The sequence below is a fragment of the Malurus melanocephalus genome, unplaced genomic scaffold, assembly GCF_030028575.1.
Source record: "Malurus melanocephalus ecotype Western Australia unplaced genomic scaffold, MMel_1.1 scaffold_559, whole genome shotgun sequence".
Taxonomy (NCBI): Eukaryota; Metazoa; Chordata; class Aves; order Passeriformes; family Maluridae; genus Malurus; species Malurus melanocephalus.
This window is the reverse complement of record NW_026623791.1, coordinates 343,286-356,743: the sequence shown is the minus strand read 5'-3', so window position 1 is coordinate 356,743 and position 13,458 is coordinate 343,286. Positions and strand designations below refer to the sequence as shown.

The window sequence follows — 13,458 nt, the reverse complement described above, 5'->3', positions numbered from 1 at the left end:
TATGGGGGAAAATAGGAATCTAGAAATATATAGAAATATACGGAAAGCTGGAAACTAGAAATATACAGAAATATCGAAAATAGAAACAGAAGTGCTCAGAAATGTAAAAGTATATGGATATATAAATATCAGAAATGCAGAAATAGAAAAAAAATAGAAGTGTAGAAAATTAGAAATACAGAAATAAATTTACAAATACAGAAAAATAAATACAGATAAATAGTATAAATAAAATCTAGGAAGAAAAACCACGAATTGRAACTTGGCTCCTGTTGCTGACCAGGGATTTGGCAGTGGGGTGGGACCTGGTCTAGGTTTCCTTGTCTCCAATCTAGCCCCTTTCCTGCAGGGACATGGCAGAGGAGCTGAGGCACTTTCCACCTTAGGAGAAGGCATTTACCTCAATATTTTGTTTCTCTGACTGCAGGGTACCAAGAGGGATGGTGGGTTAGGGAGGAGAGGGAAGGGCYTAAGGACTGTGTCCTAGAGGGAGCATTTCCCTTTCTAAAACTCTTAATTCCTGCTCAAAACTTGCCCTCAGGATCTTCCTGCCAAGCTGGGTCTTTTGTCTGGGAACAGGCTTGTGGAAATGGAGATTCCTCAGCCGGGGGTGGGTGGAGCTTGTGGGAGGCTTTGGCTGCTCCTAAATAATCCTGAAGTTGTTTTGATCYTTCATTGTCTCCCAGTTTCTGGAATTTCTGGTGCCTGGTGCTGCTGGAGGCATTGGGGGTGGTGTTACTGATGTGGGAAGTACCAACCCTGAACTTTGGGGTTGAACATTTTCCTGAGGCATTTCTGAACCCYAAACTTCTGTGGGCTTTGTCTTGCAGTGGAAGGAACAACCAGGAGAGCCAAGATTGCCTGCAGTGCCCGGGTGGTGGCCGAGGTGGCCCCCATGGTGATCATGAGCCAGGTGTACAGGCAGACCCTGGCCAAGAGCTCRGACACGCTGGTGGGGGCTCACATCAGAATCCATCGCTGCAACGAGTCCTTCATTTACCTGCTGTCCCCTCTGCGGTGAGTTTGGGCTCTCCTGGGACACAGCTGGACTCTGGCTGACCATGAGCACAGTGTCCTGGGGGTCAGGAGGCTGATGGGATCCTGGGGAAAGGGCATTGCCAGCAGCTCAGGGCTGATCCTGTCCCTCTGCTCAGCCCTGGGAGGCACATCTGGAGTGCCGTGTCCAGCTCTGGGCTCCTCGGGACAGCAGGGACATGGAGCTGCTGGAGCAGGTCCAGTGGAGAATACAGAGATGATGATACTGGAGCATCTCCCTGCCCAGGAAAGGCTGAGGGAGCTGGGACTGGTCAGTCTGGAGAGGACAAGATAGAGAGGGGATCCCATCAATCCTTACAAAGATCTACAGGGGGTGCCAGAGGGTGGTGCCAGGCTCTGTTCAGAAGTGCCCATGACAGGATAAAGAGCAATGGCCGTGAACTAAAACACAAAAGGTTTATGGGGAAGAACTTCCTTCCCTGGAGGGTGGCAGAGCCCTGGAACAGCTGCCCGGGGAGGGTGTGGAGTTCCCTCTCTGGACACATCCCAAAGCCACCTGGACACATTCCTATGTCACCTGCTGCAGGTGAGCCTGCCTCGGACTGGATGGAGGYTCCTTCCACCCCCAACCATTCTGTGGTTCCTCGGCAGATCCGTCACCATCGAGAAGTGCCGCAACAGCACCTTTGTCCTGGGCCCTGTGGAGACATCAGTGCATGTCCAGAGCTGTGACAGTGTCAGGGTCATCGTGGTGTGCCACCGTTTGTCCCTCTCGTCCACCAGCAGCTGCACTTTCCACACTCTGACCCCCACGCAGCCCCTCATCCTCTCGGGGAACCAGGCGGTCAGCTTTGCCCCTTTCCACACCCACTACCCCATGCTGGAAGACCACATGGCTCAGGTGGGCCTGGCCACTCTGCCCAACTACTGGGACAGCCCCATGCTGGTGTGCAGGGACAGCGGGGACACGAACGTCTTCCGGCTGCTGCCACCCTCGGAGTTCTACACCTTYGTGGTTCCCTTCGAGATGGATGGAGACACCACGGAGACACCGGGGGGGCTGCCCCACGAGTACCAGGAGGCACTGAGCCAGCGGGAGCACAAGGTGCAGCTGTGGCAGCGCACGGTCAAGGAGGCAGGGCTGACCAGGTGAGTGCCCCCTGCCTCAGCCATGTTCTTGTTTGAAGGATGGGGTGGGTTGTGGGAGCCACTCTTGCAGGCCAGTCCTAGAGCATTAGTAATTAGCARTCCTGGGATTCTGGTTGGGAAGGTGGGAAGGGTAATGCTCACAGGCATAGCTTGGAGTTGTAAAATCGCCAAATGCTTTGGGTTGGAAGGGACCTGAAACTCATCCAGTGCCACCCCCTGCCACAGCAGGGACACCTTCCACTGTCCCAGGCTGCTCCCAGCCCCAATGTCCAGCCTGGCCTTGAACACTTCCAGGGATTCAGGGGCAGCCACAGCTTCTCTGGGCACCCTGTGCCAGGGCCTCACCTCCCTTACAGGAAGAATTCCTTCCCAAAATCCCATCGAACCTTACCCTCTGGCAGTGGGAAGCCATTCCCCCTGTCTTGTCCCTCCATCCCTTGTCCAAAGTCCCTTTCCAGCTCTCCTGGAGCCCCTTTAGGCACTGGAAGGAGCTCTGAGCTCTCCCTGGAGCCTTCTCTTCTCYGGGTGAACYCCTCCAGCTCTCTCAGCCTGGCTCCAGGGCARAGGTGCATCCAGTGGCCTCCTCCAGATTCATTCCAACAGCTGCAGATCCTTGTTCTGTTGGGGATCCCAGGGCTGGAGGCAGCTCTGCAGCTGRGGCCTCACCACGTGGAGGGAAGGGGAGTCATCCCCTCCCTGGCCCACGCTGCTCCAAAGGAGGTGCTTTCTCGTGGCTGCATTTTCCCAGCTTGGGAGACTCCAGGAGAAGCATTCCCAGATAGTGCCGAGGTGTGGGACTGGGAGAGGGCTGGGTGTGCACCCTGAGCTGCCTGGGTCCCTCAGCCCAGCCTTACCTCGGGATTGGAGCTGTAAATGACCATCCCAGCCCTGTTTGAGGTGAGCTGGGAATGTGCACGTGGATCATTGCAGCAGGTCACCTGGTGGGCAGTGGCTTTTAAATTCCTCTGGAGCAGATCCCATGGAATCCTCTGCCCAGCTGCCTTGGCAAGCACAGACTGGGGATAATTCAAACACCCTTCTGTAAAGACTTGATTAGAACAAGTTTTGTCCCCAGAACTGTGCTTAAGCTGTGGAGGTTTTCTTTCTGTTCTGTGGCAGTTAATAGCTGGTCAGGGGTGCTGATAGCAGGGATCTTGCCAAGGTTTATCCTATGGGAAATATGGAATAGGAGAGTGTTCCTTTGAGGCAAACTGACAACACTTCCCATTGTACCAGGCTGAGGAGTTGTGGCTCATTTGCTGGTTCCTTGTTTTGGAGGAGCTCCCTGTGCTTCCCACATTCCTTTCTGCAATCCTTTCTGTGCTGAGCACAGAAAGTGCAGCTTGAAAAACCTCTGCACTGGGAGAGGAAAGGGATTCCAGGGTGGGATTTTGCTACAGGAGGAGTGCAGCAGAGTGGTGGTGACCCAGAAATGGGAACAAAAAACCTTCACAATTCCCAGCCCTCAGTCTTCAGGAGCAGCAGAGAGGGAAGAGACTTGAACCTGTTGTGTTTGTCAGCCTCATCCAGGTGATTCCCACTTCACCTGGTGTCCTCCCATGGCTGCTGCTTCCCACCACAGTTTTGGGAAGGAGTTTGGCCTGTCAGAACCTTCCTGTGAAAGGAGTGTGAGGAAATAGGGATGATGTGCTTACATCTGCCGCAGTCTCGGGAGGCARCAGCTCGCTGCTTATTCCATGAAAAGGGGGAAAACTGGCAAGTTTAGAAGCTTGTTGAAAAGAAACTGGGCAGCTGACAGTGGAAAACGTCTGTTGTCTCCTGCAGGCAGGGAAACAAGAAGGGAGACAAGTAGGAAGCTTAGAGCAAACAGGATCTCGGGCTCGTAGGAAGAAAAAAGCCGCTGCGCTCGAGYGGGGAGGTGAAAGAGAGTGTTAGAAATAAGAAGATGTCTTTTCAAGAAGTTGGAAGTTGTCTGATTGAGGAAAGTGGGGCAAAAAAAGAATGTAAATCCTGCCAGGCTGAAAGTAAAACCCCCGTAAGACAGGACCAAGAAGACAGCTTGAGGAGCAACTTGCAAAAGCATAAAATCCTGTTTATTCATTTTGTGAGCGTATCAGACAGAAAGTCTTTCAGGGTCAGCAGCAGATCAAGGTAGAGAAAAAGCTCTTGGAGAAGATAAATCCACAAGGGAAGAAAGAATTGGCTGCCTTTGTGTTTGCTGGGGAGGAATTTGGGTTAGCTTKTGTCCCAGAACCCTGCTTTTGGGGAGTGGCTCAGAGGGAAGAGATCATACAGAGAGCAGCCTTTAACTGGAGAGAAGGGTGTGGARCCTCTCTGAGTGGGACAAAACTGRGTGGAATGGCCTGGAYTGGAAGGAACTTTAAAAATCCAAACAGATTTCACCCCCTGCCATGGGCAGGGACACCTTCCACTGTCTCAGGTTGTTCCAAGCYCTGTCCARCCTGGCYTTGGACACTTCAGGGATGGAGCAGCCACRGCTTCTCTGTGCCAGGGCCTCCCCACCCTCMCAGGGAAGAATTCCTTTCCAATATCCCATCTAACCCAGCCCTTTATCACTTTGAAGCYATTCCCCCTTGTCCTGTCMCTCCAGGCCYTTGGAGTGGTGGAAGCAGTCTCTCTCCATCTTTCTTGTAGCTCCTTYAGACACTGCAAGGYYACAATTAGGTCACCCCAAAGCTTCTCTTCTCCAGACTGAACAATTCCAAGTCTCCCAGCCTTTCCTYACAGCAGGGCTRCTCCATCCCTCTGATCATCTTGGTGGCCCCCTCTGGAGCTGGTTTCCTGCTTTTCCGTGTACAGAATGGGGTCAGCACATCAAATTAGGAATGGGTTCAAAGAAAATCTGTGTGAAATCTCCAGAATACTGAAAAATGTTCCYGTTTTATTGGTGTTCAGAAAGGAATTGTATAAACTCCTTGAAAAGGTCCATCAAGGACCTGTTCTACCTTTGGCTGAAGAAATCCCAGAGGAGAGCTGATCCCAAGGGGCTGGGATGCTGTTCTGGATATGCTTTTGGGCATCTGACCAGTGCCAGGGAGCSTGAGCTGAGTGGGCCACCCTGTTACTGCCAAAAACACCCCAAAAGTTTATTATGAGCAGTGGGGATGATGTAAGGAGTGTTTATAAGGTACATTTTTCCCCTTATCTCCATCCTCTCAGGTGCTGTCAGAACAGAATTTCATGTTCTCAGTGCCTGAGCACTAGTTCCTAATCTTTTCTCCCTCTTCAGGCAGTTTTTCAGCTGTGCCCTGAGGACAAAGTGGTGGCAGCCCTGGAGCAGGTGGTTGTGCTGGTGGGATGGGGAATTTTGTATGGCTTCTCCAGCTCCACCAGGTTCTGCCTTTGKTGTTCATTATCATCCCATCCACTTGGTAAAAACCTTCTCTGGTTGTCTCTGCATGGTTCAGGCACCAAGCCTGGCTCTTCTGATACACCTGGAGGCTTGTTTGGGTAGTGAAGGTGAGGTTGAAGTATAACACAGTAAATAAATGCGATTTTTTCCAACTTTCTGCTGCTGCTGTTTCTATTTCAGGGATCAGAGGAAACAGTTCCAGACGTTGGTAGAGAACAAATTCTACGAGTGGCTGGTTCAGACGGGGAACCGGCAGCAGCTGGACAGCCTGGTCCCTCCTGCTGTGGGCTCCAAGCAGGCAGCAGGATGACATTGCTGAGCACCAGAAGGAAAAGGAGGTGAGTAAAAGCCTCCTCTTGCTTCTTCTCCACCCCAAAAATTCTCCCATTTTTGTGGGCACAGCCAATGCAGAGGTAGGAAAAGTCTGTTGAATGAATGCTCTCCTAAGAGCCTGGCATTTGGGATCAGATCTTATTTGGCTGTCAAAACCCCTTTTCAGCTGAAATCTGTGTCCTCAGCRCTGCTTTGCTGTTCATTTGATTTGGTGAGGGCATCTGTAAAGGCAGATGGGCACACTGCACATAATGTGATARAAACTGATTGGAATAGCTGCTCTTCCAGAGAAATTCTGTGTGTTGATGTTTACCCATCTCACTTCTTGCTAAGAGAATTGACTGAGATTTTAGGAAATTCTTTAAATGAAACTTTGTTAATTCTTACAATAAGACTTTGGGCAATTCTTTCAGTGAGACTTTGGGTAAATCCTGGAAAATTCTCATTTACTCTTCCCAAGCAGAAGTGGTTTAGGAGCTGGAGACCTGCCCTTACCATGCCCTCCTGCCATGGCATGTTTCAACCATTAGAAAGTTGTTTTATTTTTGATTTAGTCTTCGAATTCCTCTGTCTTTGTTCRTGTTGGGAGTAAAATTGTCTCCTTTTATTTTGTTCCACAGCTCTGGGAAGAGGCAGTGATCCACTCAGCCCAATTCTCATTAAGGCTTTGTGGCCATCCTGCCTGAACCCACTGGATCCAGCCCCCAGCCTTGGCATGGGTTGGACTGCCTGGCTGCCTTAGGATTCCTGAGCACTGCAGCATTCCCAGGAATGTGCTGGTGGKGACTGAGAGGTGCCTGGCACTGGAGGAAGATGAAGTGTGCCTTGTTGAGCAGGTGTCCAGCACACCAGGTTTCCTGGGACAAAGCTGGCTGCAGGGCATCACCTGTATCCTCATGGTACAAACCAGCAKAGCTGTTTTTATAAATGTGAAAAAGAAATGTTTAAATTTTTTTACGAATGAAATCCAACAGGTGTTTTTATATGAAGGTAGCACTCTTGTGAAGATGAATTTTTGTACATGGTTGCACTGTTTTGACAAATGTCAATAAACCAGAATTGTTGGATAAACCTGGCAYATGTCCTAGGATAGACGTTTTACCTTTTTAGAGGGACACAGCACCTTTAATTTCAATGAAATGTGAAYCTGTCAGAGAGAGAAAGTGCTAATTTATGAGGAAAAATAGGGCAAAAAAGGAATGTAAATCCTGCTGGGCTGAAAGTACAGCTCCTGTAAACTGCAGCCATGGAGCTGAGCCTTTTGAAGGCTGCCCTGGCACGAGGTTTTGATACGAGCCCAATTCCTMTCACTCATAATTTTCATAAAGATTWTCAGCTTCAATAAGCACCATTCTCCTGTGCTGGTGGGACGTGTTTTGGGGAGATGTGCTCATAGCTGAGCACCTAAATAAGCTTGGAAAATAGGCAAAGGCATTGCATGGCTGAGTGGAGGCAGCAGCTGGCGGTGCCTTGGGGAGAGCTATCCAAGCTGAGAGCGAGGGGAAGGCACAGTGCTCTGGAGTGCACAGCCTCAGAATTCCTCTGAAGGGCTCCCTTGGCTCCTGGGCAGGCAGGGGAGGTGAGTTTATTCTATTTATTCTATTTATTTGAGTTTATTGTATTTAACCGACTTCCAAAGGAGGGATGTGCAAAGCGACCACGGCTTCGAGCTGTGAACCTGCTGGTAGAACCCAGCTTGTGCTTGAGCTCTGATCTTCAGGCACTACAAACTGAAATCTGAAAACTGAAAACTGAATCAATCCAAGTGGCCTCGGCATAGGCAACAGCTCTGGGTGATTCAAGGCTCCTAAAATGGGAAGAGCAGCAGCTGCTGAGCGTGTGCGCCCCAGGCTGTCCCATCTGCCTGCATTTACAGAGCTGCTCTTGCGAGAGTGCTTGTCCTGACAGATTTCAAAGAGGGGCGTATTTCGGGCGCTGCCGTGCCAAATTCGTGTCCCTTTGTCTCGCTAAGCCTTTGGGCTGGGACACTGAATAGCTGCAGAGGTGGTTTTTCATAATGCACCGGCGGGGAGGGGGGGTGGCTGTGGAAGCCAGCGATCCTCAGCCTCCCTGCTCCGAGCATGGCCCCGGGGAAAACTCTACTCCAACTTCAGGTGCTGGGCTGAGAGCTTGGAGTTGGGTTTGTGACACTTGGCAGAGACAATCACAAACCTGAGTGTCGTCTGGTGTGTGAAATCACTCACTTTTTGGGCGTGTGGCCAAGCATCCTTTTCTTCACTCTTTGGGGCAGTGTGGCTGCAGCTGAGGGCGTCCCAGGAAAAACCTGCAGCCCCTTTGCTGCACAGATGTTCCCATGGAGAGCTTTCAGTGCAGAGCTGGTCTTTGCAAGCCTCTGGTGTGTGCCCTGAGCCCTTGTCATTCYTTAACTGCATCCTTCGCTGCACGGGGGCATTCCCTGATAAATACCGCGTGCCCTCCTTCCACATGGGGTGGGTCTCCAAGAGCCAAGGAGAATTCCTTCTCCTTTAACGACCTTGGAAAAGAGGGAGCAGCCAAATCACCCCCCCCCGTCCTCCCGGACTTGGCAGGGGGCTGCGTGTTTTGAGTGCATTTGGCAGAGTTTTGGTGTTCTGACTCAGCAAATGGTAACAAAGGGAGGATGGCGAAGCCTTCCTTTATTCCATAATCCTGTTTGCTTTTCTGGAAATCGGCTATAGCCTCAGAATCACTGACTCAATTTTTGGATCCTATTCTCATGACAAAGCGGCTGTCTGGTTTAAAACAAGCCCGTTATAAAAAGGGCACCTCGGATCCTGGCTGTTTGTAACAGCTGCTGACGTTCCTCCGGCACAGGGGAGCTTGGCTGGAACGGAAAATGTCCAGGGCTGGAACCAAGGTAAGTTTGTTTGCAGTGCATTCATGATTTTGGCTAAAATTGCAGAATTTAGGGATGAGTTGCAGAGAAACTTTGTTTTCTTTGTTCTGCTGACGGCTTCCTCCCTCTGTCAGTGTGTGGGCAGGGGGAGATGCTCAAAATCCCTCCTCCCATGGAGGGAGGCTGGAGCTGAGCCCTCCCAAGGCTTTCTCCAGATYTTGGGTGGGTTCCTTGAGGTGTGGCTGTGCCAGAGGACTGCTGAGGGGGCATTTTGAAACGATTCTCAATCAGCAGGATCTGATGCCGTGTAAATTAGGGGTGGAGGGGGCCTTGGCAGCAGGGAATGACTGCGCTCGTGGAGCGGGGTCTCACGGAAGGATCCCTTGGAACCTTGGGAGAAGAACCTGACTCCCAACACCACAAAAGGGAGCTGCCCCACCCCTTTTCCATGGTGGAGCAGAGGGTGTGCAGCGACAGGAGGACCCCTGAGTGGCACGGAAGGGGACAGCGTTCCCCGAGGGACACAAACCAACCTTGGGAGTGGTGCCATCAGCAGGGATGGACTGAAATTGGAGCAGGAGGTAGGTTGGGAAGCTCAGCTTCAGCTGRAGTGACATCCCAGCTGGGAATCCAGCTCATCAGGCTTGGGTTGARCAGAGCAGAGCTCGCTGGTCCCGCAGAACTCAGACAGGGGCTGGGGCTGGGCAGGGAGAAACAGCTGGGAAAGGAGAGGAGAGGGGGGGTGAGGATTTTGGCCAGTGTCCCCTGTGGAACATGAAATCACCTCAGTTTTACTTTTTCCTCTCAGCCTGTTGGGGCTGTAGGACCCCAGGGGGTTGGGAAGCACCGGGTGATGCCGTGGAAGATCCAGACTTGGTCTGATCTCGGCTCTCAGCGGCCAGGCTGTYGGGCTGGGAAGCCCAGGAGGGTGTGCTGCTGGCTCCCAGATCTCAGAGGGGCAAACTTTCCATACCTGTGCCTAAAAAAGGTGCTGGGGAATTGCAACTACTCCATCCTTGAGTCTTCTGAACGCCTGGAAAACCTTGAGCACGTTCTGCCTTTCTCCTGCCCAAAGCTGTGTCCCCTCAGAGCAGGAATTCACGGAGTAGGTGCTGCTGAGGGGTGGCCAGGAGGAGTCACCTCCTGTTTCTCTCTGCTGTGCTCTTGTTTAGCGTGTTCCAGGGAGAAGAAAAGGGCCAAGTAGGGAATTAAACACCATTTCTCACAACCCTGGTGAGTGGTCTGCCCTGGAAAAGGGTCGTTGCTGACACAGGATGCACTGCTGGATGTTTTTTACGGGTTTCCTTCTGGCTGAGCTGCTCTTGCAGCTGATGTTGCTGAAAAGAAATACGTGATAACTGAGGTGAGGTGATCAAAGTGGGAATTTCACATTCCCACAAGGAATGAACGTGCCTGGGAAGTCCCCAGAAGGCAAGGTTTGGGCAGGAGAGGTTAACGGGTGAGCACTGGGGGCAGAGCTCCTGSAGGGTTTGGCTGAAGGAAGGCAGTTCCCCTGAGAGGGAGGGGACAGAAATGAAGCTGCAAAATCTGGAATTGAATSTGRAGTTCTCYTGGAATTATTYTATGSGTGAAACCATCGACCTSCTCTGAATGCACGCAGGAAAGCTGGGAAGTGAAGGTCTGAAATGAGCTCAGGGCATGTCCAAAGGGCTGTGCCGAAGAGTGGGTGGGCAGAATCCCTGGAATTCTGAGATGAAACTGAGGAGCAACACTTTGGCAGTTCTGTAGGAACAGCCATATCCTTAATGTGCTCTTGGATTTCTTTGGCTTTGCTGAGGTCGGGTTTGGTTGTGTCAGGCTGAGTGGGAAAGGAATCCCTGAATCTGGGAATGGTTTGGGTTGAAAAGGACCTTAAAGCTCATCCCATCCCACCCCCAGCCATGGGCTGGAACACCTSCCACTGTCCCAGGCTGCTCCAAGCCCCATCCCCTCACCTTGGACACTGCCAGGGATTCCTCTGCCCCGAGAGCAGAGCCACACTGAGCAGGGATCATCACGTTGGGTGAACTCACTGCACGGACAGGAGCGGGATGGGATCAGAGCTTGGGGTGGAGGCTGGAGAGGGGGATCAGCCATCCCAGCTGAGGATATTGCTGAGCTGGGAACAGGCAATTTTCCAGGGATTTGTGGCTTCCTTGACCACTGGCTTTGAGAATAGGTTGGCTGGTGGTGCGTGACTGCAAACCTCATCCAGCAGAGCTTTCAGTGCTGACTCTGGWGGCACATCTTTAGGGTGATACCTTTAGGGACAACCATCCAGGAGCAGGATGTGGAAAAGGCAATGGGTTTTGGCCAGAAAGAACTGGTCAGCGTGGTTAACTGGCCAAGAGTGGGAAAACAGGAACTGGGAATTGCAGTGCTCACCTTTCACAGTTTTTATTCGCTGCTGGGAAGGTGCGAGTGGTTCCCAGCCCTCCACTGTGTGAAGGTGGGAAGAGCTGGCTCAGGATGCTGGGGGACAGGTTGTTCCATGTGCACCAAGTCTTCATGGTGGGAGATCAGTCCTTGAAATTCAGAGGAAAATAGAATTATCCTAATAAATGTCCAGTATCAGGCCACAAAACTGAGAACATGAGCCCTCTGGCACGATCAGTCCGACTGCCCAGACCCCGATCAGGCTGATGGGACACACTGACCAACCAGCTCCAGGAAAACTCCAGTTGATTTAATTTTTAGCACAAAACAAATGATTAAAATAAAAAGTGAGTGAGTTGCCCTGGATTTGGGTTGAAACAGTGAAAATGACATTTTTGACATCAGGTTACATTGATACCAGTAGCCACGGTGCTGTAGGTGAAGTACAGCAGATTATGGTGTATTTTAAGGCATGGAAAAACCACAGAAAAAAATGGATTGTGGAACACTGAATGTTGGGTGTGGCCAGAAAGATTCTCTCCAGAGCATCTGGCACCATGAACAAGCACGGGATGTAGTCAGGACGGACGTGATGGTTTGGGAATCCTCTCGGAGAAGAGCAGCTCTKGATGAGTGATTGTCACCTGGGAGGTTCTGAAATGGGGCTGGAGAAAGGACTGGTCTGCTCTGGGGCTCGGAAATATTCCCATGAAGGGATTTTTGAGGAAAACTGGGTCTCCTCTCCAGGGCTGCCTCAGGTGGGAGCTGGTGAGCAAAGCCCATTCCTCCCAAGACCATTTCAAGCCAGGCTGTCATCAAGCAGSGATGAAGTGCTTTGGGGTCAGCAGCATGGCTATAGGGCAGCTTTTGGGAAAGAAACGTGGGGATGGATCGGGAATTTGTCAGATATTTTGGGAACTTGCAGCAACTGAAGCAGGACAAGCCAACTGCAAACACAATCCTCAGATATCCGAAAAAACTGCTCCCCACCGTGCAGATGGAATGCTCCTTCAGTTTCTCCTGGCACGGGCAAAGCTTGTGCGATGTCCACTGGAGGTGTTGGGGTCAGACTGGTGAACTGAGTGCAGCCAGTCCTGTTCCTTGGCTGGACTTGATGATTCCTGACATCTTGAAGGTTCTGATTCCAGATATTTCCTGCTGTTGATGCCTAAAACAAAGCTCACCTGAAACAGGGGCCAGAGAATATATATAAGAGAATAAAATATATATAATATATATAAGAGAATAAAAGCAGACAAATTTAATCCAGGCTTGCTGGTACATTCAGGGCGGATAAGAGCCTTCTCCTGAGGCTGCACCCAAAATGGACCCCGAGTCACGAGATCTTCCCCTTTTATAGGTTCTGTCTCATGAACACATCGGGCCCCAATTCTCCAATTGCACCTTCAGGTGATGATGGCAACCACCCCAAGCTTGCTCCCCCAATTCACTGTTATTTACAGATTTTGGGGCTCTGAGGCAGTGAGGTGTCCTTGGATTCAGGCTCAGAGAGGAATTGTTTTGTCTAAAGATGGGAGAGCAGCAGCTTTAGTGCTGCACACTGGAGAAGTACAAGAATACAGATACATGAAAATACAGAAACTAAAAAATCCTAAGGCATGACCGTGATGTGGCTGGAATGTGAAGACGTGCTAGAATGAGAAACCCCCCATTCTCCCCCTCTCTCCTCATTTCAGGTCACCTTCTATGAAGACAAGAACTTCCTCGGCCGTTACTACGAGTGCGACAGCGACTGCCCCGATTTCCACACGTACCTGAGCCGCTGCAACTCCATCCGCGTGGATGGCGGCACCTGGGTGGCCTACGAGAGACCCAACTATGCTGGCAACATGTACGTGCTGACCCACGGCGAGTACCCCGACTACCACCACTGGATGGGCCTCAACGACCGCCTGGGCTCCTGCAAGTACATCCAGATCGTAGGTGTCGCCTCTTCCTGGGGGATGATTGTGGGGTTTCCCGTTGGGAAGCATGGTCCCTGTCTGCCGGGCTGCGGGGGATTTGCTCTGGGGACAGCAGAGTGCTCGGTGTGGGGAGAAAGTCGATCCCTCCCGGTCTGGATTGAGGTGGGGTAAAGCAGATCCTGTGAGTGTGGGTGGATTTCTGTAGGAAATTTCCATAGGAAAYATAGTTTSTGTRGGRACAGCCRGGTGGTTYCATCTGCCCGTTCCTTTAGGGATTTCAGTGTCCAGGCAGGCTGCTCTGAGGTTTGTCCCTTGCCTCTTCCCTGCTGTGTAACCAGCTGATCCAGCAGGCTGCAGCTGTGGGATGTGGATTTTGCAGGGACTTTTGGGATGAGGGGAAGTTTTCTCTGTAGCTAGCCCGGACTCTGTGGTGATACAGTGTACCCAAATCCCTGTGGGGATAGAGAGCCCAGCCCCAGGAGCAGCCCTGGAGTGCCCAGGAGCGGGAG

The 13,458-nt window shown here is 51.4% G+C and overlaps 2 protein-coding genes across 2 annotated transcripts in view; both read left to right on the top strand.

Moving 5' to 3' along the window:
• Positions 1–6,689, top strand: part of TBCCD1 (TBCC domain containing 1) — a 9,791-nt gene extending 3,102 nt beyond the window's left edge. The window contains exons 4-7 of the mRNA XM_057382252.1: positions 831–1,017; positions 1,648–2,145; positions 5,660–5,817; positions 6,433–6,689. Coding sequence (XP_057238235.1) covers positions 831–1,017; positions 1,648–2,145; positions 5,660–5,789 — 815 coding nt within the window. The 3' untranslated portion in view covers positions 5,790–5,817; positions 6,433–6,689. The remainder of the gene's footprint in view (positions 1–830; positions 1,018–1,647; positions 2,146–5,659; positions 5,818–6,432) is intronic.
• Positions 6,690–8,432: 1,743 nt separating this feature from the next.
• Positions 8,433–13,458, top strand: part of CRYGS (crystallin gamma S) — a 6,917-nt gene continuing 1,891 nt past the window's right edge. Inside the window, exons 1-2 of the mRNA XM_057382254.1 lie at positions 8,433–8,669; positions 12,722–12,964. Of these exons, the coding sequence (XP_057238237.1) occupies positions 8,649–8,669; positions 12,722–12,964 (264 nt within the window). The 5' untranslated portion in view covers positions 8,433–8,648. The remainder of the gene's footprint in view (positions 8,670–12,721; positions 12,965–13,458) is intronic.